The sequence below is a fragment of the Myotis lucifugus genome, unplaced genomic scaffold (assembly GCF_000147115.1).
Source record: "Myotis lucifugus unplaced genomic scaffold, Myoluc2.0 scaffold_301, whole genome shotgun sequence".
Lineage (NCBI taxonomy): Eukaryota > Metazoa > Chordata > Mammalia > Chiroptera > Vespertilionidae > Myotis > Myotis lucifugus.
The window spans coordinates 1,328,971-1,356,697 of record NW_005871349.1 but is presented as its reverse complement, the minus strand read 5'-3'; the positions used below and the strand labels follow the sequence as shown (position 1 = coordinate 1,356,697).

Sequence of the window (27,727 nt, the reverse complement as noted above, 5' to 3'; positions counted from 1 at the left end):
CTTGGGGTGTGTGTTCCTCAGCCCGGCCTGCACCCTTTCCAATCTTGGACTTCTCGGGGATGTCCGACTGCCGGTTTAGTCAGACATCCCTCTCACAATCCGGGACTGCTGGCTCCTAACCGCTTGCCTGCCTGCCAGCCTGATTGCCCCCAACTGCCCTCCCCTGCCGGCCATCTTGTGACAGCCATCTTGTGACGTCGTGGGGCCGCCATCTTTTGATGATGTGAGGGTGTCGTGCGAGGGCCACCTAGGGTTTTATTAGTATAGACAATATTTAAGAAAGAAAAACAAGTGGAGTTCAGCTCTGCAGATTTCATTGTCTACTGCACATTCATTCTTTGGATCTGCTATTTGTGGCACTCACTGGATGTTGCTCAGATGTTTTCCAAGACTGATCCCTTGGTGTGCCAGTCATCAGGCATACCCATAGGTTCTCTGGTGCAATCAGTGTCAGTCACTATCCTGCCTGGCTTTTGGACACTAATCTTACACTTGGCAGGTATGAATCCCAAGCTCTGGAGTTGGCAGGCCCTCTGCATCACGGAGATTGGGTCTGCCTCGGGACTTGCCCCTTGAATGTACCCACTCTGAGTTGTTCCCTCTTCCGTTATGGATCTTCTCTCTGTGGAGATATCAAGGAACTGGCTGGGGTGGTTTAAGCAGACTCTTTTTTTAAAAAATTTTTTTATTGCTCAAAGTATTACAAAGGGTATTACATATGTGTCCTTTTTTTTCTCCGCCCTTGACAATCCCCTGGCCTCCCCTACCACCCAGTGTCTTATGTCCATTGGTTATGCTTATATGCATGTATACAAGTCCTTCGGTTGATCTCTTACCACGCTCCCTCCTGACCCCAACCCTCCCCAGCCTTCCCACTGCAGTTTGACAGTCTGTTTGAGGCAGCTCTGCCTCTGTATTTATTACTGTTCAAAAGTTTATAATGGTCTCTATTATCCATGAATGAGTGAGATCATGTGGTATTTTTCCTTCATTGACTGGCTTATTTCACTTAGCATTATGCTCTCCAGTTCCATCCATGCTGTTGCAAATGGTAAGAGTTCCTTCTTTTTTACAGCAGCATAGTATACCATCGTGTAGATGTACCACAATTTTCTAATCCATTCATCTACTGATGGGCACTTAGGCTGTTTCCAGATCTTAGCTATGGTGAATTGTGCTGCCATGAACATATGGGTGCATATATCCTTTCTGATTGGTGTTTCTGGTTTCTTGGGATATATTCCTAGAAGCGGGATCACAGGGTCAAATGGAAGCTCCATTTTTAGTTTTTTGAGGAAACTCCATAGTGTCTTCCATAGTGGCTGCACCAGTCTGCATTCCCACCAGCAGTGCACAAGTGTTCCTTTTTCTCCACATCCTCTCCAGCACTTGTCGTTCGTTGATTTGTTGATGGTAGCCATTCTGACAGGTGTGAGATGGTACCTCGTTGTTTGATTTGCATCTCTCGGATGGTTAGTGACTTTGAGCATGTTTTCATATGTCTCTTGGCTTTCTGAATGTCCTCTTTTGAAAGGTGTCTATTTAGGTCCTTTGCCCATTTTTTGATTGGATTGTTTATCTTCTTTTTGTTAAGTTGTATGAGTTCCCTATAAATTTTGGAGATTAGGCCCTTATCAGATATGATATTGGCAAATATGTTTTCCCACGCAGTGGGTTTTCTCATTGTTTTGTTGATGGTTTCTTTTGCTGTGCAGAAGCTTTTTATTTTGATGTAGTCCCATTTGTTCATTTTCTCTTTAGTTTCAAGTGCCCTAGGAGCTGTATCAGTGAAGAAATTGCTTTTGCATATGTCTGAGATTTTGTTACCTTTGGATTCTTCTAGAATTTTTATGATTTCCTGTTGTGCATTTAAATCCTTTATCCATTTTGATTTTATTTTTGTGTATGGTGTAAGTTGGTGGTCTAGTTTCATTTTCTTGCATATATCTGTCCAATTTTCCCAACACCATTTATTGAAGAGACTATCTTGGCTCCATTGTATGTTCTTGCCTCCTTTGTCAAATATTAATTGAGCATATTGGTTCGGGCCGATTTCTGGGCTCTCTATTCTATTCCATTGATCTATATTTCTGTTCTTGTGCCAGTACCAGGCAGTTTTGAGGACAGTGGCTTTGTAATACAGCTTGATATCTGGTATTGAGATCCCACCTACTTTGTTCTTTCTCAGGATTGCTGCAGCTATTTGGGGTCTTTATTTATTCCAGATGAATTTTTGGAGAGTTCGTTCTAGATCTGTGAAATATGCCGTTGGTATTTTAATGGGAAGTGCATTGAATTTATAGATTGCTTTGGGTAGTATGGACATTTTAGTGATTTTGATCCTATCAATCCATGAACACGGTATGTTCTTCCATCTGTTTATGTCTTCCTCTATCTCTTTTTTCAACGTCCTGTAGTTTTCTGAGTAGAGGTCTTTTACCTCTTTAGTTAAGTTTATTCCTAGGTAGCTTAATTTTTTTGGTGCGATGGTAAATGGGATTGTTTTTATAATCTCTCTTTCTGCAAGTTCACTATTGGTGTACAGAAATGCCATAGATTTCTTGGGGTTAATTTTGTATCCTGATATGTTGCCAAATTCATGTATTAAGTCTAGTAGTTCTTTGATGGAGTTTCTAGGGTTTTGTATGTATAATATCATGTCGTCTGCAAATAAGGACAGTTTTACTTCCTCTTTTCCAATTTGGATGCCTTTTATTTCTTCTTCTTGTCTAATTGCAATGGCTAATACTTCCAGTACTATGTTGAACGGGAGTGGTGAGAGTGGGCATCCCTGTCTTATTCCTGTTCTTAGGTGAAATGGTGTTAGTTTTTGTCCATTGAATATGATGTTGGCTGTGGGTTTGTCATATATAGCTTTTGTTATGTTGAGGTATGATCCTTCTATTCCCACCTTGCTGAGATTTTTTTATCAAAAATGGGTGTTGGATTTTGTCAAATGCTTTTTCTGCATCAATTGATATGACCATGTGTTTTTTTTTCTTTCAATTTGTTTATGTGATGTATCACGTTTATTGATTTTCAGATATTGTACCATCCTTGCATTCCTGGGATAAATCCTACTTGGTCATGGTGTATGATCTTTCTGATGTACTGCAGGATCCAATTTGCTAGGATTTTGGCATCTATGTTCATGAGGGATATTGGCCTGTAATTCTCTTTCATTGTGTTGTCTTTCCCTGGTTGTGGTGTTGGGGTGATGCTGGCTTCATAGAATGAGCTTGGAAGTGTTCCTTCCTCTTGAATTTTTTGTAGTAGTCTGAGAAGGATAGGTTTTAGTTCTTCCTTGAATGTTTGGTAAAACTCCTCTGTGAAGCCGTCTGGTCCTGGGCTTTTGTTTGCTGGAAGCTTTTTGATGACTGCTTCAATTTCTTCCATAATTATTGGCCTATTGAGATTTTTAGATTCTTCCTGATTGAGTTTTGGAATGTTGTATTTTTCTAGGAATTTGTCCATTTCCTCCAGGTTGTCTAGTTTGTTGGAGTAGAGCTGTCCATAGTATTTTTTAACAATCATTTGTATTTCTGTGGGGTCTGTTGTTATTTCGCCTCTATTGTTTCTGATTTTGTTTATTTGGTTCCTCTCTCTTTGCTTCTTGGTGAGCCTGGCTAGAGGTTTGTCAATCTTGTTTATCCTTTCAAAGAACCAGCTCTTGGTTTCATGATTTTCTGTATCGTTTTTTTGGTCTCTATGTCATTTATTTCTGCTCTAATCTTTATTATCTCCTTCCTTCTGCTCACTCTGGGTTTTCTTGTTGCTCTCTTTCTAATTCTTTGAGTTGTAGAGTTAGATGATTTACTACCATTTTTTCTTGTTTTTTGAGATAGGCCTGTAGAGCTATAAACTTCCCTCTCAGAACTGCTTTCTTGCGGAAACGGGTTTGGCTCAGTGGCTAGAGCGTCGGCCTACTGACTGAGGGGTCCCGGGTTCGATTCCGGTCAAGGGCATGTACCTGGGTTGCGGGCACATCCCCAGTGAGAGATGTGCAGGAGGCAGCTGATCGATGTTTCTCTCTCATCGATGTTTCTGACTCTCTATCTCTCTCCCTTCCCTTTCTGTAAAAAGTCAATAAAATATATATATTATATATATATATATATATATATATATATATATATATATATATATATATGTTAAAAAAAAAAAAGAACTGCTTCATTGTGTCCCATAGGTTTTGGATTGTTGTGTTTTCATTGTCATTAGTTTCCAGGATGCTTTTAATTTCTTCTTTGATGTCATTGGTAACCCAATCAATATTTAATAACATGCTATTCAGCTTCCAAGTGTTTGAGTATTTTGGGTTGTTTTTATTGTAGTTCATTTCTAATACTATGCCATCGTGGTCTAAGAAGATGCTTGGTATGATTTCAGTCTTCTTGAATTCGGGGAGACTTTCTTTGTGACCCAATATGTGGTCTATTTTTAATCTGACCCATGAGCACTTGAGTGGAATGTATATTCCGTGGCTTTGGGGTGAAGTGTTCTGAAGATGTCAATTAAGTTCATCTGATCTAGTGAGTCATTTAGGGTTGCTGTTTCTTTGCTGATTGTTTGTCTAGAGCAGCTGTGGGCAAACTACAGCCCGCGGGCCAGATCCGGCCCATTTGAAATGAATAAAACTAAAAAAAAAAAGACTGTACCCTTTTATGTAATGATGTTTACTTTGAATTTATATTAGTTCACACAAACACTCCATCTATGCTTTTGTTCTGGCCCTCCGGTCCAGTTTAAGAACCCATTGTGGCCCTTGATTCAAAAAGTTTGCCCACCCCTGGTCTAGAGGATTTATCCAGTGATGTCAGTGGTGTATTTAAGTCCCCTACTATGATTGTATTGTTGTCTATCTCTCCTTTGATATCTTCCAGGGTTTTTTATGTATTTGGGTGCTCCTGCATTGGGTGCATATATGTTTACCAGGGATATATCTTCTTGTTGTATTGATCCCTTTAGTATTATGAAGTGGTCTTCCTTATCTCTTGTTATGGCCTTCACTTTGAGGTCTATTTTGTCCGATATAAGTATTGCTACCCCAGCTTTTTTTTCCTTTCCATTTGCCTGAAAGATATTTTTCCATCCCTTCACTTTCAGTCTGTGTGAGTCCCTTCTAAAGGGGTGGGTCTCTTGTAGACAGCAGATGTATGGGTTATGTTTTTTTATCCATTCAGCCACTCGATGTCTTTTGGTTGGAGCATTTAGTCCGTTTACGTTTAAAGTTATTATTGAAAGGTACTTGTTTGTAGCCATTTCTTTTTGTGTGTGGCTGTTTTCTTTCTGAGCTTTTTATTTCTTCTTTTTACACCAGTCCCTTTAGCATTTCTTGCATTGCTGGCTTGGTGGTGATAAACTCCCTTAGCCTTTTTTTGTCTATGAAGCTTCTTATTTCCCCTTCAATTTTGAATGCTAGCCTTGCTGGATAGAGTATTCTTGGATTCAGTCCTTTGCTTTGCATCACTTTGTAAATTTCCGTCCATTCTTTTCTGGCCTAATGTGTTGCTGTTGAGAAATCATTTGATAATCTAATGGGAAATCCCTTGTATGTAACTTTCTGTCTCTCTCTTGCAGCCTGTAAGATTCTCTCTTTGTCCTGAACATTTGCCATGGTAATTATGATGTGTCTTGGTGTGTGTCTTTTCGGGTTCACCTTGTTTGGGACTCTCTGTTCTTGTGTGACTATTTTCTCCCCCACCTCAGGAAAGTTTTCTGATATTATTTCTTCGAGTAGGTTTTCTAATCCTTGTTCCTCTTTCTGTTGTTCTGGCATCCCTATTATTCGTACGTTGTTTCGTTTCATGTTGTCCCAAAGCTCCTTTAGGCTCTCCTCCTGTCTCTTAATTTTTTTCTCCAATTGCAGTACAGTTTGGGTGTGTTTTGCTTCCTTGTCTTCTAATTCACTAATTCGGTCCTGCGCTTCTCCTAGTCTGCTGTTGATGCTTTCAATGGTGTTTTTTATTGCAGCTGTATCGCTCTTCATTTCTTCTTGCGTCTTGCATAAGTTATTGATTTTTTCATCTGTTTCTTCTTGCGTCTTGCATATGTTGTTGATTTTTTCCTCCATCCGGTTTATGCACGCTATCACACTTATTCTGAATTTTTTTCTGTCATGTTGCATGCCTCTGTATCACTTAGCTCCTTTTCTGGCGAGTCCTTCTTTTCTTTCCTTTGGGGGTTTCTTTGCCTACCCATGTTTGATCTCACTGACATATCTAGATGTTGAGTTGTTCAGTGGCTGCTCCCTGGGTGGCAGTGGCTCCTTGGGCTGTGGTTGTTCCTTGGGTGTTTGCGGTAGCAGCTGCTCCTCAGTTGGCAGCAGCTCCTCTGGTGGGTGCTGTTCACAGCTGTGGTGGCTCTTCTGGCTGGTGGGGGTAGGCTTCACGTACAGCTGCTGTTCCTCAGACAGAGGGTGTGGTGATCAGGAGGCTGCTGTTGCTTGGATCTGCTGCGTTGATTTCAAGGCACAGAATACAACACAACAAGGCACAACATACCAGGCACGGCACTGCATGATCTTAAGCAGACTCTTGTTGGGGGTAGTGCTTGTAATCTGTAGGAGTCGGGGTTGGCACTTCCTGTTTTTCCCTTTGGTGTGCTGGCTGCCTGTACTCACCGGGGAGCTTGGATTTGCTTTCCTGTAATGCCGCCGAAGGGCCCAGTACACAGCCCTTTGTTTCCCAAACAGAAATCCACCCAGACAGAAAACCACCTGGGAGACACTGTTGAAACACCTCAGCTCTGTCTGTCTCCCTGGCAGTCCCTTGATGCCACTCGGATGAAAAAACAAATATAAAAAAGCAAATACAAAAATCAGCTCCTCTTGGCACTTCAATAATTCTGTGTAGCCTGCCACTCTTGGCCAGGGCTTCTGCCCAGGCTCCAACTGGCTAACTGATGGTGATCCTCACACCATGACAGGATCGAGCCTTATGGGCACAGATTTCTACCCCTATGCTGTTTTCCTTTGGCTCAGATCACAGCACAATGTGTAGACCTAGCAGAGTCCTAGGTTAGGGGCAGAGCGCCTTCAGTGTGCTTGAGGTGGAAGTGAAGTAGGGAAGTGTCATCTCTCCCCACCCCCCACTCACACCCCCACCCCTCAGGCACATAAACCAGCCCCTTTCCAGTTCTTCTCAGTGTTCTCCCAGGGACTGTAGGATCTCTCAGAATCACTGCTGGGTGTACCAGTCTGCTCCCTCTGCAGCTTAGCTCTGTGGTGTGGAGTTTTGCTGCGTGTCTCCTCCTACAGTCCCAGATCAGAACAATTGTCCCTAGTGCTGAAACAAAGAGATTGCTCTTTGCCTGGCCTGTTGGGGTTTGTTCTTCCAAGGTGGATTGAATTTCCACTGCTTCCTACCACCCAGTACTACACGGGCTCCCCTTCCCTTCTCTGTTTTTCTGAGTTGGGGAATCCCTGTATGGGGCTTAGTCCCTTTGCTTACAGGGTGGGAAGGGGCTCCACTGCCATAATATCTTTCCAGCTTCCCAGCTGCACACCTGTGCAAGTTGACTCACCTTCTCCACATCTCCTCATGTCTTTTCTCTTTGTTTCCTGTTCATAATATTTCATATCAGCTTCATTTCATCTGTTTTTTTTATGCTGGTTGCCCTGCAGTTCAGCCACAAATCTATTTGGTGTTGGGAGCAAGTGGTAGGAGGTTCCACCTACTCTGCAGCCATGATGGATCTTGTCTCTATATATCTTCTGATGTCATCTTTTTTCTTCTTTGACACAGTCATTTTTAGTAGTATGCTGTTTAATCTCCACATAGTTGTGTGTTTCTTCTTTTTTGCAATTGATTTCTAATTTCAAAGCATTGTGGTCAGAGAATATGCTTTGTATAATTTCAGTCTTCTTGAGTTTGTTGAGGCTAGTTTTGTGACCCAACATATGGTCTGTCCTTGTGAATATTCCATGTGCACTGGAGAAGAGATATAATTTGATGTTCTGGGATGGAAGGCTCTGTAGATGTCAATTATTTTCACTTGGTCTAATGTATCATTTAAGGCTTTGTTGATTTTCTGTTTGATCTGTCTAGAGCTGTCAATGAAGTATTAAGATCCGCAACTATCATTATGTTTTGGTCTGTTTCTCTCTTTAGTTCTGTTAGTAGTTGCTTTATATATTTCAGTACTCCTTGATTGGGTACATATATATTGAGAAATGTTATGTCTTCTTGATGTAGTGTTCCCTTTGTCATTATAAAATGTTCATCTTTGTCTCTTGTTAACTTTGTTATCTTGATACCTTTGTCAGGTACAAGTATGGCTACACCTGCTTTTCTGTGGATGTTATTTGTATGAAGAATCATTTTCTACTCTTTTACTTTGAGTCTAACTTTGTCTTTGCAGCTTAGGTGTATCTCCTGAAAGAAGGCTATGGTTGGATTTTAGTTTTTATCCACTCTGCTACTCTGTGCCTCTTTACTGGTGAAATCAGTCCATTTATGTTTAGGGTAATTATTGATGTGTGAGGATTTTCTATAGGAATTTTATCTTTTCTGGTAGCTCTGTGCATCCATTGGCTCTTTTCCTTTGTATTTGTGTCTATTGTTTTGTTTGATGGTATTCCATACTTATTTCCTCTGTGTCCTCTTTTCCTACACTCTTTCTCAGTTTTGGCTTTTGTGTGTGTGTGGTCATTATATTTATGAAAAAAGAAAGTTTCATATATACAGTAGTCCTTTTTCTTTTGAATGCATCTGGTCTCTATCCTCTTTACCAAATTCAGGCCTTTACTCCATCCCCTTTTATATTTTTGTTGTCACAAATTATCCCTGTTTATGCTGTAGGTTTGTTAGTGATCTTACTCATAGATTTGTGACCTTTTGTTCTTTGTTTCAGGTAGAATAACCTTCTTGAGTATTTCCTGTCATGGAGTTCTTCTGATGATAAAATCTGTCAACTTCTGTATCTCTGGGAACGTCTTTCTCTTTCATAATTAAAGGATGACTTCACTGGATATATTTTTCTTGCCTGGTAATTTCTCTCTTTTAGTAGTTTGAAAATTTAGTTCCACTCTCTTCTGGCTTGTAGAGTTTCTGCTGAGAAATCCAGTGATAACCTAATGGGCTTTCCTTTATAGGTTATTTTCTGTTTCTTCTGGCTGCTTTGACAATCCTTTCTTTGTCATTAATTTTTGACAGTTTTAATACAGTATGCCTTGGAGAAGGCCTCTTTGGATTGAGGTAACTAGATGTTCTATTTGCTTCTTGGATTTGAAGATCTAGTTAGTTCTTTCCATGGGCTTGGGAAGTTCTCCTCCACTATTTGTTTGAATTGGCTCTCTGTTCCCTTTTCTTTCTCTTCTTTGGTATGCCTATAATTCTTATATTACTCATTCTGATGGAATTCAGATTGTTCTCATAGAGTTTTTATTTTTTACCTTTTTAAGCTCAAGTCTCTCTCTTCTTCCCTCTGCATCATTTCTAGATTTCTGTCTTCAATATCACTGGTCCTTTCCTCCATTTGGTTTGCTCTATTTCCTGTGCTCGCTAGGTCATTCTTTATCTCTTTTATTGAATTCTTCATCTCTAGGATTTCTGTTTTGTTCTCTTTTAAAGTTTCAATCTCTTGGTGAAATACTAGTTTTGTTTGTTGTTTTCTAAACTCGCTAAATTGCCTGTCGTATTATCTTGCCTCTGAATGTTTTTAGAACTGCAATCTTGAATTCTCTGTCATTTATGTCATATATTTCCATGATTTTAAGTTTGTTTTCTGGAGTTTTATTTTCTTTCTGAGCTGTCTCTCTACCTTGGTTATTCGTGGTATTTGATGGATTCCTTCTCTTCCTAGGCATCAAAGGTTGAGTGGGACTTCTTCAACAGATTAACACAAAAAGGTCTTTCCATTCTTTTTCAGAAGGAGGTGCTAAATCATAAGTTTCTTTTTAACTCTGAAATCCCACTGCTGTCCCCTACAGCCTCTGATGTCAGTGTAACCCTGATGTGTGAGGAAGAGGTGGGCTGTGGGAATCCCCTAGCTTCTTTGTTGTCTTGCCTTCTCAATAATGGCAACGTGGGTCCTCTGCTGGCATCCCCCCTGTGTCCCGATTCTGTGTCACAGAGTGCACCTGTTGCTTAGGGAGAAATGTAATTCTGTAGTATTAGTTTCTGTTAGTATCAGTGATTCTGTAGTATTAGGTCCCAGTTAATGTGGTCCACGTTCCGACACCAAGGGCAAAAGGGCAACCTCAGGAAGGTTAAGGGGGCGTGGGGAGGAGGCCAGGTTTTGTGGCTTTGTTTCTGTCTGAATTGCTGACTGCCTAACACCACAGCTGCTCTTCTGTGCTATGTTCTTGCCCAGGTTTCCTAGCTCAGCCATACCTCGTGCTGCTTACTCCTGCAGGAATGCCCACTGAGTTTCTCTCTGTTTCTCCCAGCTGAGAGGAGTGGCAGCCACGACTGGATTCCTCCCCTCTCCAGCAGAGCTCCCAGATGCCAGGCCATATCCCTGGTTCCTATCATACCCACTTCCCTTCGCCTCCCCCTTTGCTCTACTTGCCCATCTTTAGATGTTTCAATGTATGGCCCTCTCAGGGGTATTTGTGTGTTGAGCAGGGAATCCTTTGTTGAGTTATAGCTGTTTAAATTGTTGAAACTTGAAGGGAGAAGACCAAGGAATCTCTCATGCCACCATTCCTCTGTCACCTCCTTTAACTTATTACTCCCTAATCTCTAACTTTTATCTCATTTATACAATCTCAACATCATTACCCAGATATATGGTCATTTCTGCCTCTATGTTTTTGTTTTTCCCTAACTTTGCATTTAAATTATTCCTTCCAGGGCCACATTAATAGTCCATTAAGCTTTCCATAAGAGTCCTATTTGTTTGTAAGTATTTGGGATGGGTGATTAGCTTGTTTAGCACATACTTATACATCTCATGTGTTGTTTTCTCATTGTTTTTATGTATGAAAAAGTCTTGATTTTACTGTGAGCCACTTGACTACCATGGTACCATACATATTTTTTATTCCTTCACAATTCTTTCATGGGAAATTTATCATTTTCATTGAATTTAATAGATTTGAAGTAGAATTATCATTTGCCTATTTTATTTGCATAACTGAACTGAAACATATAATTTTCGAAGTAATTCATTAATCCATATACCACGGAATGTATGAAGCGTGACTTAGAGCCTGAAGATCTCGGTCCAAATACTATCGCAACAACTTGTCCAAGCTAATACACTATCAAGACTTTTTGTAGTCTTTGAAGCTTAGTTTTTTAAGTGATTAATAGATGCGATACCTAGCTAACAAACAGGATGGCTATGAGAATTAACACAAGATAATGAATGTAAAGGTACTGAGCATGCTGTCATTTCATGGTAGCTATTCACCAAATTTTACATTTACTTAAATTAATAATGTATTTTCTGTTATGAGAGTCACAATTTCTAAAATGCACATTTCTGATTGATTTATGAAACTTAGTTAATAAGTATATATTTTATTTTTCTTTAGACATTTATTACAATTTTAATGGTACCATTAGCCATATATATACATCCATCTGCATATTCATAGATATAGTCATCCATCCATCTGTAAATCATTTGGCATATTTTCTATTCTACATTTTTATTGAGATCTGATTTACGAAGTGAAATGTATAGTTTTTAAATGTACAGTTTCAAGTATGACAAATAAATACACCCATGTAGCTCACATTCATTTTTCCATTTCCCTAGCAAGTTTCCTTAGGTCCCTTTCAAGACAATCCCCTAGAGGCAACAACTCTTGTTTTTATTTTTTACTCTCTTTTATTTAGTACATTATATGTTAGATACTCTTAGTGTGTGAGTTATTTCACTCAGCCTAGTATTTTTATTTACATTCATGTTTTTATAGCAGTAGTTTAATTGTTTTTATTGCTGAGATATCTTTCAGTGTTTGAATATGTCACAGTTCTTTTTTCTTCTAGTTTTCTTTTTGTTATTGATTTCTAGCTTAATTCCACTGTGGCATGAGAATATGTTCTATATATTTCACATCTTTGAAATTTATCAAGATTTTCTTGATGGCCCAGCCTATGGTCAGTTTTTGCAAGTATTCCACGTACATAAAAAATAATGTAATTTGGTAGTAGTTGTTGTAATAGTCTATGTGTATTAATTAAGCCACATTTATTAGTTATGTTGTTCAAATCTTCTAGCTGACTACTAATTTTTTTGGCTTTTTCTGTTAGCTACTGTAATATGTATTTTGGTCCACTTTTGCTTATTTGCTTAAGGCCACCATATTCCTGATACAATGACTTTTTATTCTTATGCAGTGTGATTTTCAGTAAATGTAGTAATACTTCTCTTTTCTTTTTTTTATTGCTTAAAGTATTACAAAGGGTATTACATATGTGTCCTTTTTTTCCCCCCAGCCCTTGACAATCCCCTGGCCTCCCCTACCCCCCAGTGTCTTATGTCCATTGGTTATGCTTATATGCATGCATACAAGTCCTTCAGTTGATCTCTTACCCCCCTCCCTCCTGCCCCCCAACCTTCCCTGGCCTTCCCGCTGCAGTTTGACAATCTGTTTGAGAGTAATACTTCTTTATTGCAATACACTTTCCTATTAGAATAGCTATATCAGCTGTCTTTTAGCTTAGTGTTTTTGTTTTGATGGTATATCTTTTTTCAACCTTTCTATATGCTGTTATTTAAAGTAAACAATGTATAGATCACTTTTTAAAATCGAGATTTATTAATAATAGTTTATTTTAATTGAAATATTTAGTCCATTTGTATTTAGGGTGCATGCTGATATATCTGTTCTGTTTAGTTAGTACTCTTTTGTCCAAGGTTGTTTTTGGATTCAATTTTTTTATTCAGTGTCTATCTTGCTAATTTCTCTATTCTATTATTCTTTGAGTGGCTATTCTGGAGATTATAACATGTATTCTTATTAGAATCTATTATAGGACTCAACAAATGCTAGTTTTCTACCAGGATCTTGGCTTCTCATGTTCTTGCTTCCTTAGTTTTTCTACAATGCCTCAAACATAGTTTGTATTTTACAGCTTTTATAACCTTTGTTAGTAGAAGGGTTGATCTAATAAAACTACTCTGATAGTTGGGAAATGGATGTCCTATTTGTAGCATTTAATCATTGTCAAATTTATAGTTTTCCATAAATTTCCCTGCTAAAGCTGATTAAATAGAATAAAAACAGCAGATAATACTGAACTACACAGTCAAAATCTGACATGAAGACAAACCAACCATTTTACACTTGGTACAGAGAAATGAAACATCTATCATTATGAAGGTACATTTTTTTCCCCTGCCAGACTGAGAATTTTGTTTCTACTTTATCATGTATGCCATCTAGTGGAGGTTTTGTAGAAATGAAATAACAAGAAAGTAAGATGAATGAAAGGCTCTGTATTATCCTAAAATAATTTTTTCAATTATGGTAACATATATAAATCTTATTCTTTTTAACCCATTCTTAGCCATTAACAATTTTGAGGAAACTTGGTAGATGGATAAAAATACAACTTAGTATTACTAGTAAATTCAGCTGGGTTTTGTTAGACAATATATGCTAAGCACTAGAAGATACAAGATTAAAACCTGAAGAATTTGACAGTATAGATAACAAAACTTAAAGGTATTTATAACATAGTAATATTAGAGGTAGAATAAGATGTCTCTAGGAATCAAAATTAGGAGAATTTAACTGAGATGAAGATGATAAATGGAAGAAGCTTCCTAGAAGTATATCATTTGAACTGAGGTTTACAAAATGAATAGGAGTTAGCCAACTACCAGTAACTATGGTAGAAAAAGATATTCATGCCCAGGCTGGGATGGTTCAGTTGCTTAAGTGTCGTCCATTGCATCAAGAGGTTGTTGGTTCAATTCCTGGTCAGGGAATTGCCCAGGTTGCTGGCTCAATGCCAGTAGGGGGCATGCAGGAGGCAGCCAATTGATGTTTCTCTAAAATAAAATAAAAACATATTAAAAAGGGAAAAGAGAAAATTCAATGTGGGTGCATGTTTAGGCAGAGAAAGAGCCCATTTGATTCAGGTAATTTGTAACTTATGAAACCAGATCATATGAAATTGGTGTAGAAAATGAGCAAAACTCATATTCATCATTGGCTAGGTAATAACCTGTGTAATCTATGCTTAAAAAATGAATTTTTTTATTGCTTAAAGTATTACAAAGGGTATTACATATGTGTCCTTTTTTTTCCCCGCCCTTGACAATCCCCTGGCCTCCCCTACCCGCCAGTGTCTTATGTTCATTGGTTATGCTTATATGCACACATACAAGTCCTTCGGTTGATCTCTTACCCCCCTCCCTCCTGCCCCCCAACCCTCCCTGGCCTTCCCGCTGCAGTTTGACAATCAGTTTGAGGCAGCTCTGCCTCTGTATCTACTATTGTTCAAAAGTTTAAAAAATGAATTTAATCCTGAAAACTATTGAACAATTATAATAAGAATGAACATACTATTTTATAAAGGTTATTCTGACACCGAGTTGAGGATGAATTGGGGCCAAGAGGTTCAATTAAAAGGCCATGGACTACATATTCAAAATTGAAAATAGCAAGTAAATTTGTCTGAATTTGAAGAATATTAGTTATATTGTATCAAGATAGTTTTCAAAATTGATTTTTATTTAAAATTTTGACAATGCAAGGTTTTTGTTAAAAAAATTTTTAAAAGTATGTAACTTAGAAAGTGAAGTCTTTTTCTCTTACTCTTCAGTTTTTATAGACGGTTGTTATTTGTTTTTGCAGAACTTCTTCCATGTGTTAGCATTTTTGTTTTGTTTTTAAATGGTATTATACAGTACATAGGGTGGGGCAAAAGTAGGTTTACAGTTGTGAGTTTGAGAAACAAAGTTTATTCTTGTATTGTTATTTACTAGAGGCCTGATGCACAAAATTCGTGCAAGAGTAGGCCTTCCTACCCCCGGCTGCTGGAACCGGCTTCCCTCTGGCACCTGGGACCCTGGCTTCCCTTATAGCCTGGCTTCGTCTGGAAGGTCGTCTGGAGGGAGGTCCTGAAGGACATCTGGTCTAATTAGCATATTATGCTTTTATTAATATAGATTATTATTTTCCATATGAACAACTGCAAACCTACTTTGCCCCACCCTGTATACTGTATTGCAATTGGCTTTTTCAACTGGTCAGTGTTTCATGGGCACTATACTTGTCAGTATGTATAGATATAGTTCTCTTTTTATATTGGCTGCATAATATTCCATTGTATTGATATGAAATAATTGCTTAACTTCATATTTTACTGAAGAACATTGGGGTAGTTTTCAGATTTTTAGTATTAGAAAACAATGTTATATTGAGCATCTCTGGCAACTTGTGTAGGTTTTCAATAGAACACATTCCTAAAGTAGGGTTGCCGACTCACAGATATGTTTATTTAGAATTTTGATATGTGTTGCCAAATTGTCTTTGAAAAAGTTGAATCACTTTATACTACTTCCAACAGTATTTGAAAGGACCCGCACAGTGATATCACTGGATATTTTTGATATTTAAAATTTTCCAATATGATTTATTAATAATGATACTTCATTTAATTTGCATCTTTTCAGTAATACTTAATTGATGTCTTCCATGTTTTTGTGAGTGATTTATATTTCCTTGTATATTAAGTGCCTGTGACCTTTGCCATTTTTCAATTTGGTGGTTCCACATATTTCTTAGAGATTTATAAGACTTTTTGTATACATGGACCTTTTAGCTTACGTTTTATGTGTTGACCTGTTATTTCTAGTTTGTTTGTGTTCATACTGATATTGTTGTTGCTTTTTAGTTTTTATGTTAAATTTCCATCTATCTTTTTAGAAAAATTGTCAGGAATTAACTTCCCCAAAAGTCCTGGACTCAGAGAGTTTAACAGTTTACTTCTTTAAACTTCCAAGGAATAGATTACACTAATATAACTTAGGTAGTTGCAGAGCATAATGAATGATCAGAGCATAATGAATAAATCAGCAAAATGAATGTTATCAGAAAATTAAATGAATACTATCTAGTGATTCAAATGGGATGCATGTTAACTTTAAAAAATGGTTCACCCCCCGCCTGGTGGTTCAGTTGGTTGGAGCATGTTCTTGTATACCCGAAAGGTTGTAGGTTCCATCCCTGGTTGGGACACATAGGGAGGCAACTAAATCAATAAACATATCCTTGGGTGAGGATTAAGAAAGAAATAGTTCAATATTAAGGAAATGAATTTTATAAAAATAGGTCAGGAGATATTGGGAAGAGGTGAGGATTCAAGAGTAAATACTAAAAGAAAATAAGGATGTTATAAACTTTCAGATCAAGAGATCAGAGGTAAGGGTAGGATTTGATAGAACAAATAGAACTTGATCACTCTGACAAGGCTAAAAATGAGACATGGAAGCATGTAATTACCATGGGAGCATGGTAAATAAAAAGCACAAAAATAATGTCAGAAATAAGTTTAACCATGTTAACAAAAAAGGAAAGTAATATAATTGGTAAAGCTCACTGATTAAAACATAGTAATATATTAGCTAAAACCAAATTCAGTGAAGTCATAATTAAAAATAGACATAATGGCTGAAAATCAAACAATCAAAATTATGTTATTCATTTAGCAAATATTTATACCAGGTAGGTACCAAAACCCCAAAAAATAAGTACCTCTGGGGTAGTCAGGGAACAAAGATGGTGACTTCAGATTTGATTTTGAGTTTTCTTGGGGTACCCAGGTGGTAGTGACAGATAAGATCTGTAGCTCAGGAGCAAAGCCTGGGCTAGAGCTAATGGATTCAGCAGTCAACTGTATGTTGAGAATAAAGTCATGAGAGTAGGTGAGAGCCTTCAGGCGTGTTGTTTATGTAGTGAACAAAGGTAATGGTATTGAGGACAGAAGCCTCTGAAATACATAGTTTTAAGTTCTAGAAAAATAAAAGGAGTCCGCATAACCTTTGTCAAAGCAATCATGTATTAGAAGTAGCAGGCAAAAAAAAAGTGCATGGAAGAAGAGAATTTTTTACATTAAATATCAGGAAATAAATAAGATGAAAACTGATATTGGAAGTAAAATTATCAATACCACAAATTACCATGTCCCTTGAGTAGATCAGTTATAAAGTTTTATAACTTACCTGGAGAGTTTATAACATTGTCATAAATAAAGAAGCATTTTTAAAAATGAAGAGTTTACTTAGATTTCATTAATCAATAGCAAGCAGACAATTACAGAGGTTACAAGTCTCTATAGATGCAAAAGCACTGGGAGAATTATTCTCTCCTCTTTCAAAACTGTCATGCAACATAGTGGCAGAGTAGGTGGATGCTACACTCACCTCTTCCTAGGACCAACTAAATTATAGAACAAAAATCCTGAGTAACTTAACTGAAGACTAGCTGAAGAGAAAGAAGTCTTATAACCAAGGATTTAGAGAAGCAGCATCAAGGCTGATAGGAAGGGTGGAGACATGAAAAGGGCTGGCCTTACACCTCCTGGGTCAGCTGAGATTCACTCTGAGAAGTGTGGGGTCTAAACCCCGAGCCAGGTTCCTCAGCCCAGAGCATCAGAGCCTAGAAAAGGCACCCACAGAACATCTGGCTGTGAACAGCAGCAGAGTTCTGTCCACCAGAGAGAGATGGTAGTCCACTAGAGACACAGGGCTAACACACAAAATTTCATTCACAGCCAGTCACCCAGAGCTCCAGTAGAGGGAGGGCAGAGTTGACTAGAGTCATGTGAGGTGAGATTGGGCATTATCCCTCTGGGGAGGGAGCTGAAAGAGACAGCTGCCAGTATCTCTGTACTGAGTCATTCTCCCATACTGCAGGAACCATATTTCTTGAGCGGAACTCTCCCCTTGTATTGCATGAGCCTGGGAGAAAGCAATAGTCTTATCATCTGGACTCCCTCTCACCCCACCCTGTTAAGCTTACACCCTGCTGAGGAGTACAACCAGGAGACTGAGCTTAACAGGAAGCTGACAGGCAGAGGTGAACTCTGGCTGCCTTGGGACTTTTGATGAAAGGCCTCTGGGCTTGGTGCTAGTAAAAGCTGGCCTTGGTGCACAGCTTGGTCCTTCCCATGTGTACCCAAGCCCAGCAAAGGCAGCCACAGATTGTGGATCACTTGTTGCTCCAAAACAGGTTGCCAAGGGCCAGTCACAGATAACATCTTAACATTGGTACGTACCCTCCCAAGAGACTCAGAGCCAACACACCCAATGGCCAGCTTCAAACAACGTCAAAGAAGGATCTAATATGCTTCACAAGAAGTGTATCCAAAAGGAAATCTCGGCAAGGGCTATACCCTGCTGAGGTGAATTTCACTTCTTGTGGTTAACACCTGCACAGCAGCTTGCATACATGGTCACGGTTGAGCCTCAACGGTCAGCCAGCCTGAGACCCCATCCCACACACAAATGGGCCAATAGCAATCAAAACTCAATTACAAGAGGAGGGCCCACATAACCCACACAAGGGCCATTCCTGGAGCATCCAGCTCAGGTGATCAAGGAAACTGCACTGCTGGGTCCCACAGAACACCTACTACATAAGGCCACCAAGTGAAGACAAGTAGTCATAGATGATCTGATACATAGAAACAAACATAAAGAGGCAGCCAAAATGGACAAAGAAAAAGGCCTCAAATGAAAGAACAGGATAAATCTCCAGAAAAAGAGCTAAAAGAAATGGAGACAACAATAGGTTGCATAAAGCAGAGGATCCAATTTGGAAAACAAGTTAGAAAACAAACAAACAAACAATCAGAGCAGCACAAACTAAAAAGAATTTTTAGAAAATGAGGCTATGCCCTGGCCGGTGTGGCTCAGTAGTTGGGCATCAAGTCATGCACCAAAAAGTTGCTGGTTCGGGTGAGGATTTAAAAAAATACACCAATGGCATATTTCACAGAACTAAAACAAATATCCCCAAAATTTATATGGAACCACAAAAGACCTTGAATAGTAACAACAATATTGAGAAAAGAATATTAAATTTGGAGGAGTCATGTTATATGATATCAAAGTATACTACAAAGCCATATTAATCAGAATAGCATGGCACTGGCATAAAAACAGACATATAGATCAATGGAATAGAAGAGAGAGCCTAGAAATAAACCCAAGCTTGTATAGTCAAATAATATTTGACAACGAAGGCAAAAACATACAATGGAGTAAAAATAGTCCATTCAATAAATGGTGCTGGGAAAATTGAGCAGATATGTAAAAAAATTAAATTAGACCACCTTCTTGCACCATACATAAGAATAAACTAAAAATGGATTTAAAGACTTAAACATTAGACTCAAAACTATGAAAATCTTAAAAGAAAATATAGACTGTAAAATCTTGGACATTACTAATAGTAATATATTTTCTGATATATCTCCCTTGGCAAGGAAACAAAAGAAAAATAAACAAATGGGACTATATCAAACTGAAAACTTTGCAAAGCAAAGGAAACCATCACATAGACATAGACCACAATGTGGTGAATGCAGGGTAGGAGGGCAGGGGTGGGGGGTTGAGGAGGATATTGGGGTATTAAGTGGTAATGGACAGAGACTTGACTTGGGGTGGTGAATATTAATACAGTGTATAGATGATGTGTCGTAGAATTGTGCACCTGAAACCTATATAATTTTGTTAACCAGTGTCACCCCAATGAATTCAATAAAAAAGGAAAAAAACAGTTTAGAAGCTGAGTAATATATGTTTTATGTAATCTAGATCCTATTACTGATAGTTTTGCTATTCCATTCAGTAAATTCAACTTTTCTTAGAAGTTAGAAACTAATATAAGCGTTGTAACATTTTAGTAGTGTTCTGAAGCTTTTTAGTAAGCAAACTATACGTCTAGTAGTTTTCTTATCTAAGAGGAAATAGGCATCTATAAGAAGCCATTTATACCCATGTGAATTTACAAACAGAAAACTATATCCCTCTGCTTTCTGAGATTAAGAGAAATTTGGAAGAACCTCAGTTTTCAGTACAATTTCAGAACAAATTTCACTTCAAATTCAGAAAATTTTGGTTATAATTTTCAGTAATAAGGTTCAATCAAATGGGACACTTACACTTTTATGTCACCTTATTTGGATACTCTGCCAGAGTATCACCTCTTTGAGATTATACTTTAGCCAGCTTACTTTAGTTAGGTTACCAATTTTGCTATATTGTGGAGTGAGTTTATGAAATTTATCCTGTGTTTCATGATCAAATATACAAAAAGGGGACATATGTAATATTTTCAACAATGAAGATTTAAAAAAATAAAAGAATATGGTGACCTTGGTCCCACAACCACAAGGAACTAAATTTTGCTAACATCCTAAATGAGCATGTAAATGAAATTCTTTCCTAGGGGTTGGCCAATATGATAACTGTTTTGAGATGCCCTGAGCACAAACCCAGTCATGTGCCATACTTGAAAATTTGACCTACAGAATTCTGATTAGTAAATGGGTGTTTTAAATCACCTAGTTTTTGATCATTTATTATGTAGCAATAGAATACAAATATACGAACAATTCCATTAAAAATAAATAAATTAATCAGTTAATTAAATTTTAAATTTATTGGCATAAATATTCCCTTATACTTCAAACTCTGGAGACTCTGTACTGATATCACTTCTCTTATTCCTGACATTGGTGATTTGTGTCACCTTTTTTTATCATGATCAGTTTGGCTATATTTTATCAATTTTATTGATTTTTTTCTTAAGAATCTAAAGAGAAAGAAATGTACAATATGAAGATTTAGAGAAAGGTAGAGGGAACAGCACTTTCACAGTCCCTGAAAGGGGGGTAATTTGGCATTTTCATAAAGAATAAACTGGAAGTGGCCAAAGGAGGAATCATGGAGAACAATTCTGAGACTTACACAATAATATAGATCAGAGAAAGATAATGATAGCTTGGACTGCTTATAATGGCTAACAAGATGTGAGAAGTGGTTAGCTTCATAATATATTATGAGGTAAATCCAATAGGACCTGCTGATGTCTTATATATGGAGTGATGGAGAATAGTCACAAATAATGCTTAGTCTTAGGCCTGTGGTTAATGGTAGCTTTGTGAAATAGGAAAGATTGGAAGGAGCAGATTTGAGCTATTGTGGGGAAAGGGGGATGGAGGAAAGGCCTCAAGAGATCTGATTTATACTTATTGAACATTTTGAATGATTAGTTGACTCAAATTTTTTCTTTTGTATATATTTTCTGTTTGCTTAAGTTATCCAGGAAATTCACTCTTCATCATGTAAAAATTGTCTAATGAAAGCACTGTATAGGAGATATTCAAGGTAAAAGAGGCAATGTTTGGCAACTACATATAGTTTCCAGTAAAACATTAAAGTTGTAATATACTGGGAAATAGAAGAAACAGATAAATGTGTAAATCTTTTTGTGCTAAAGTCATTGGAGTGCAGTGATTAGAGTTAGGTTGTACCTTATGTTAATAAACCTAATAACGAAGTATTCTGTTTCAAGGTAGTGTATATAATGTGAGTAACCATGAATTTCTTTAATGAGATCAAAATAGCGAATTCTGAAATTCATTGTTCTTTTGTGAAGTTCTTTGTATATAAATTAGATATTTGAGGTGACTCCGGAAGATTAGGCCTAGAATCCCAGACCTCCTTTAAAACAGACCACAATATAAGTTCAGCCCAAATAGAACCGATAGGACCTATTTGGTGTCCTTTGTAATAGGTCCAGAGGATGACTAATTTCTAGAGGTAGAGGGATTCAATCTGTAATTTTGGAAAATGATACACTAGAGGAGGGGTGGGCAAACTTTTTGACTCGAGGGCCACAATGGGTCCTTAAACTGGACCGGAGGGCCGGAACAAAAGCATGGATGGAGTGTTTGTGTGAACTAATATAAATTTAAAGTAAACATCATTACATAAAAGGGTACAGTCTTTTTTTTTTTTAGTTTTATTCATTTCAAACAGGCCGGATCCGGCCCACGGGCCGTAGTTTGCCCACAGCTACACTAGAGGGAAACCACTATGCTCTCCCTGAAAATAGTCTCAGAGAATTTGGCTGAACTATTATATTGATCTCTTTCTTGATTAGAGTAAGCCTCCAAGTCAGGGTAAAATTATTTCAGTCGTAAACGGAAGTAGAATTCTTTCAGTGGTAAACTGAAGTAGAATTGTAATAGAATACTTTACGAAATAGAGAAAGTTTTAAATTTACATTTTTATTTCAGCAAACTGCTATATAAAATACAATAAGCATTCAGTTTGAACATTTCTCTGAGGATAGGGACCTTTTTTGTGTTACTCATTACTATATTCTCAGCATAAGCACAGTGCGGCTACTCTGATATGTTTCTATATGAATATGTAAATTAACGAAACTTCAAATTAGAAAGTGTGGTTTATTTTGTGATTTTTTTCTTAAACATGTTTCTTCACTAGAGGGTGCTGTGTACACATGCTATACTTTTAAGTGTTTTTTTTTATTATTTGCCATGAGATTGGATTTTAAATAATCTGATTTATTAAAAGCTTTCATTTCTCTTTTTGCTTTCAAAGCAATACTGATGGTATTGTGTATTCATGAACTTGAGTAACTATTAATGGAAGCATTAACACAAATGTTTCTTTTCTTCCTCCTCTTTAGAAGACTTATGACTCCAATCATGTATGCTGCACGAGATGGTCACCCTCAGGTGGTTGCTCTCCTTGTTGCTCATGGAGCAGAAGTTAATACCCAGGATGAAAATGGTTATACTGTGAGAATCCATTACACAGTGTTCCTTTTTATTTCTAAGACATTGATATAATTATTAGTATTAGGCCACAAATATGTTTGAAATAAAAGTTACAGAAGGGCTAGGATATAATTGCGTTTTGATGAAGAAAAGCAACAGCTGAAATATAAAAAAGGAATTATCTGTCTCTCTTGGTCCTCACCATTGACAAAGAAGCTGTAACACACAACAAAACCTGGGCTCCAGAATACACTTAGAATTCTTTTTTTATAGAACACAATTCAGTAGTTGGCAGATAGACCATTTTATTATATAACATCACTTGAGTGTGTAAAACATTTCTTTTATACTGAGTACTGGAAGTTTGCTTTGCAATTACAACTTTGGAAATATGTTTACATTAAATTGTGAAAGGAAGAGATTGCATCATTTCATTAATTAACCATGTTTACTTTTTTATTTTAATTGTTCTCTCCCTCTCATATATAGTTCCTCTTTTTAAACAATGTTTTCCTCCCCGCCTCCCACTTGTCCAGGCTTTAACATGGGCAGCACGTCAGGGTCATAAAAATGTAGTTTTGAAGTTGCTTGAACTTGGAGCTAATAAAATGCTACAAACCAAACATGGAAATACACCAAGCGAGATTGCAAAAAGAAATAAACATCTAGAGGTATTCTTTTATATATTAAACTAAATTTTCTATGGCATGTTATGTTGTCATTTGTATTCTAGAGTAAATGCTGACAACTAAAGCTCTGTGAAACTTGAAGAAGAAATTTGTAGTTTTTTTTCTTCTAAGCTTTGAAGATTTGAGGACTTTTAATTAGTTTATTGCATTATTAAATCTAGGGTATGTGACACTGAAATAGAACATTAAAGAACATCAAAGAACAATATGAATATGAACGATTATTTTGAGTTTTAAATTGTTTCTTAAAGTGAGATTTAATTTTGTATTTTGGCTAATTATGTAGCATAACCTTGAATTACTAAAAAGTTAGATTTTAAAACTAAGGAATTTACCCATATCTTTTTGAGGTATGGAGTTGGGATTTGTATACGTTTAGCCATGCTTACTACTTTCTACCTACTTAACTATGTATTTAAAGTACTAACTTAGTACTCAATCTGAGTTACTTACCAAAATGGAATTTTTCGTTTTGTTTTATATTGTATGGAAAATATTAATTAGTATATTATTTTGTTTTTTCTATTTTTAATTAGATCTACTTCTTTTCTGGTTATTATTCTATTTTATTTTATTTTTTAAAATATATTTTTATTGATCTCAGAGAGGAAGGGAGAGGAAGAGAGAGGTGGAAACATCAATGATGAGAGGGAACCATTGACTGGCTGCCTCCTGCACATTGGACTGAGCCTGCAACCCAGGCAGGTGCCTTTGACCGGAATCAAACCTGGGACCCTTTTGTCCACAGGCCGATGTTCTATCTATTGAGCCAAACTGGCCAGGGCTCTGGTTATTATTTTAATCAAGGAAATATTTGCTTAATTTATAAAAAGTTATTCTCAGGATAGTAAATTGTGAAAGTTCAGTCCCTCTCACCTTGGAAAAAAATTCTTTCTAGATCAGCGGTTCTCAACCTGTGGGTCGCGACCCCTTTGGGGGTCAAACGAACCTTTCACAGGGGTCGCCTAAGACCATCGGAAAACACATATATAATTACATATTGTTTTTGTGATTAATCACTATGCTTTAATTATGTTCAATTTGTAACAATGAAAATACATCCTGCATATCAGATATTTACATTATGATTCATAACAGTAGCAAAATTACAGTTATGAAGTAGCAACAAAAATAATTTTATAGTTGGGGGTCACCACAACATGAGGAACTGTATTGAGAACCACTGTTCTAGATATAAAATAATCACATTTAGTTTCTTCTAAGTAATAGTATATAATATTGTTAACTGTATTTGAATGGTTCAACTTTTTTCAGATCTTCAGCTTTCTTTCTTTGACTTTAAATCCATTGAAAGGAAAGCTTCAACAGCTAACTAAAGAAGAGACTATTTGTAAACTATTGACAACGGATTCTGATAAAGAAAAAGATAGCATATTTAGGTAAAAAACCTTTTTACTGTTCAACAGAATACCTATAATTCAGTAAAAATTGTGCATGATTTTATTACTTCTAGTAAATGTGATATATGATATCTTAAACTTATAAGAATTTTTAAATATCACTTAGAAATGTTTGTTTTCTAAGTGCTTTATTCTCCAGAATTTTAGAAAAATTTTATATGTGTGTATTGACAGTAATGAGGATAATTTTTGACTTTATACAAAATATCCACAATAAAATTTATTTCTAAAAGTTTCTAAGATTATGTTTTTGTTAGTGCTCAGTTTTTTTGAACACTAAGTTTTTAGCAGATTTCTGATTTTTATAAGCTAAAATTAAAAATACACATTTTTTTCTGAACACCATTGTTCAGTATAGGCCAAAAAATTGTTATCTATTTACCCACATTTAAAATTATTATTAAATTCTTATTTTCTGCAATTAGTTTTTCTTGTACAAAATTTATATATACACACACACACACACACACACACACACACACACACATATATATCAGCACTTATTTTAATTCTTAGGAAAGATTATCTATATTTTACTATCACCATTTACTATCACATGTTTACTTATACCTTTACTCAAGAAACCTTTCTTATTCCTGATATAACATAGAGCTGTTGTGTAAATATGCAAATATATTTTACATATATTCATTTTTACTCATTCTCATTCTTTCTCTGCATTATAAATACTTATTTATTGTTTGGGCATTTATAGTCTTTTTCTGAAATTGACATTGCTATAAATATATATAGTTCATATACAGCATTTGGAGACCTGGAAGTATTTTTACATGGTCTTGGACTTGAACATTTGACAGATTTATTAAAGGTAAGACATTGTATAAGCTACAGTAAATTACTTATGTATATTTGTTGGTTAACATGACATTAAATACCCATAAACATGCATATCAAGAGTCCCAAATGCACTATTCTCTGTAATTTGTACTTAAAGCATTTTGAAAATCTGTACTTAAAAGAGTTTCAAAAGTTTGTACTTATAAGCTTTTTAAAAATTTATTATTCTAGAAATTTATGTAAATTTTATGGCTGGGATAAACAGCTTTTACTTACTGCCTAAAGCTTCACGAGATCCTGCTTGTACATCTAAGCCCTTTGTTTTTGCAATTGCTAATCTTCCTGTATAGAATATTAGAAGAAGCATGATTTTAAACCCAATAAACCTGGGATCAGATTCTTGCTTTAATAATTATTAACTGAAATATGTTACTTAAATATCTCCTTTTTTCATGCTGATGATAATAATACCTAATGTAGGGTTATCATAAAGATTAAATTCATATGCCATCCACTGTTATAGGTACTTTTGGTATGAATTATGGGGTTTGAATAGATGACAATTATAAGATAATTAGAGGCCTGGTGCACGGATTCGTGCACTGGTGGGGTCCCTCAACCTGGCCTGCACCCTCTCGCAATCTGGGACCCCTCAGGGGTGTCAGAGAGCCAGTTTTGGCCCAATCCTCGCAGGCCAGGCTGAGGGATCCCATCAGTGCACCCTAACTTGATGTTTTTCTATGCTTTTCTGTGTGTATATTTAATTCCTCTTTTATTTTCAAACTAGAGGCCCAGTGCACAGATTCGTGCATTGGTGGGGTCCCTCAGCCTGGCCTGAGGGGATCAGGCTGAAACTGGCTTTCCAACATCCCCCAAGGGGTCCCAGATTGCGAGAGGGTGCTGGCCAGGCCAAGGGACCCCACCAGGCCTCTAGGATGCATATAAGATCTCTGGTTAATCTCTTTCCGCCCTCCCCCTCTGAGATTCATCAGTCTGTTCCATGTTTCCATCTCTGTGGTTTTTGCTCCTGCATTGAGCATCTGCCCCCTGGTAGTCAATGCACGTTATAGCTACCGGCCAGTCGGCCAGTCAACAGGTCACTTAGGCATATATATATGTTAACTGATACTGAAGGATTAAAGCACTATTTATGATAGGCTGTCGTTCGAAATACACACATTCTGTTTGGGTAGTTCAAAATTAGACTTCCTTGTACAATCTTGAAACTTATTTGAGATACATTGAGTAAAACTAAATGTTATTGGTGGTTTAATGTAATATAAATAGAAATTTTAAATATTCATAAAGCATAATTTCTATCCAATCACATAGAGTAAATATAAATTGTAATCATTGTCTTTGAATCTGGAAAACTAGCTATATTTATACTTTTTAAGGTAATTATACATATTTTGACATTTATTACTATTTACCTAGTGGTGTAATTCTGTACCTGCATAATCCTATCCCCTCTAGAAAGTTGAAAGTTGTTTAGGAAGGTAGCTTGTAACTAACTTATATACATGTGGCTACTTCCTCATCTACTGTTTTATTTATATTAAAAGGTGGCATTCTTTTTCCTTTCTACAGGAAAGGGATATAACTTTAAGACATCTTTTGACCATGAGGAAAGATGAGTTTACAAAGGTAGTATCAATTTCAAAAACTGCAGACATAATCTTTCATATTTCTAAAATTTTAGATGGAACCTTTTATTTTCTATTTTAAAGATCCTAGGCTATAGAGCAGTGATGGTGAACCTTTTGAGCTTGGCGTGTCAGCATTTTGAAAAACCCTAACTTAACTCTGGTGCTGTGTCACATATAGAAATTTTTTGATATTTGCAACCATAGTATAAAAAAGATTTATATTTTTGATATTTATTTTATATATTTAAATGCCATTTAACAAAGAAAAATCAACCAAAAAAATGAGTTTGTGTGTCACCTCTGACACGCGTGTCATAGGTTCACCATCACTGCTATAGACCATGAGTGATATTTTGCTAGTTTTTTATTATATATGATTATAGATAACCAAAATTTTCTGTTATGGTGTTGTTATTTTAAGAACATTTAAAATCTTACGAGTTGAT

The 27,727-nt window shown here is 36.7% G+C and overlaps 1 protein-coding gene across 1 annotated transcript in view; it reads left to right on the top strand.

Moving 5' to 3' along the window:
• The window catches only part of ASZ1 (ankyrin repeat, SAM and basic leucine zipper domain containing 1), an 84,979-nt gene that overhangs the window by 29,518 nt on the left and 27,734 nt on the right, over positions 1-27,727 (top strand). Inside the window, exons 5-9 of the mRNA XM_006100192.2 lie at positions 22,634-22,745; positions 23,261-23,395; positions 24,689-24,813; positions 25,588-25,663; positions 27,223-27,279. Of these exons, the coding sequence (XP_006100254.1) occupies positions 22,634-22,745; positions 23,261-23,395; positions 24,689-24,813; positions 25,588-25,663; positions 27,223-27,279 (505 nt within the window). The remainder of the gene's footprint in view (positions 1-22,633; positions 22,746-23,260; positions 23,396-24,688; positions 24,814-25,587; positions 25,664-27,222; positions 27,280-27,727) is intronic.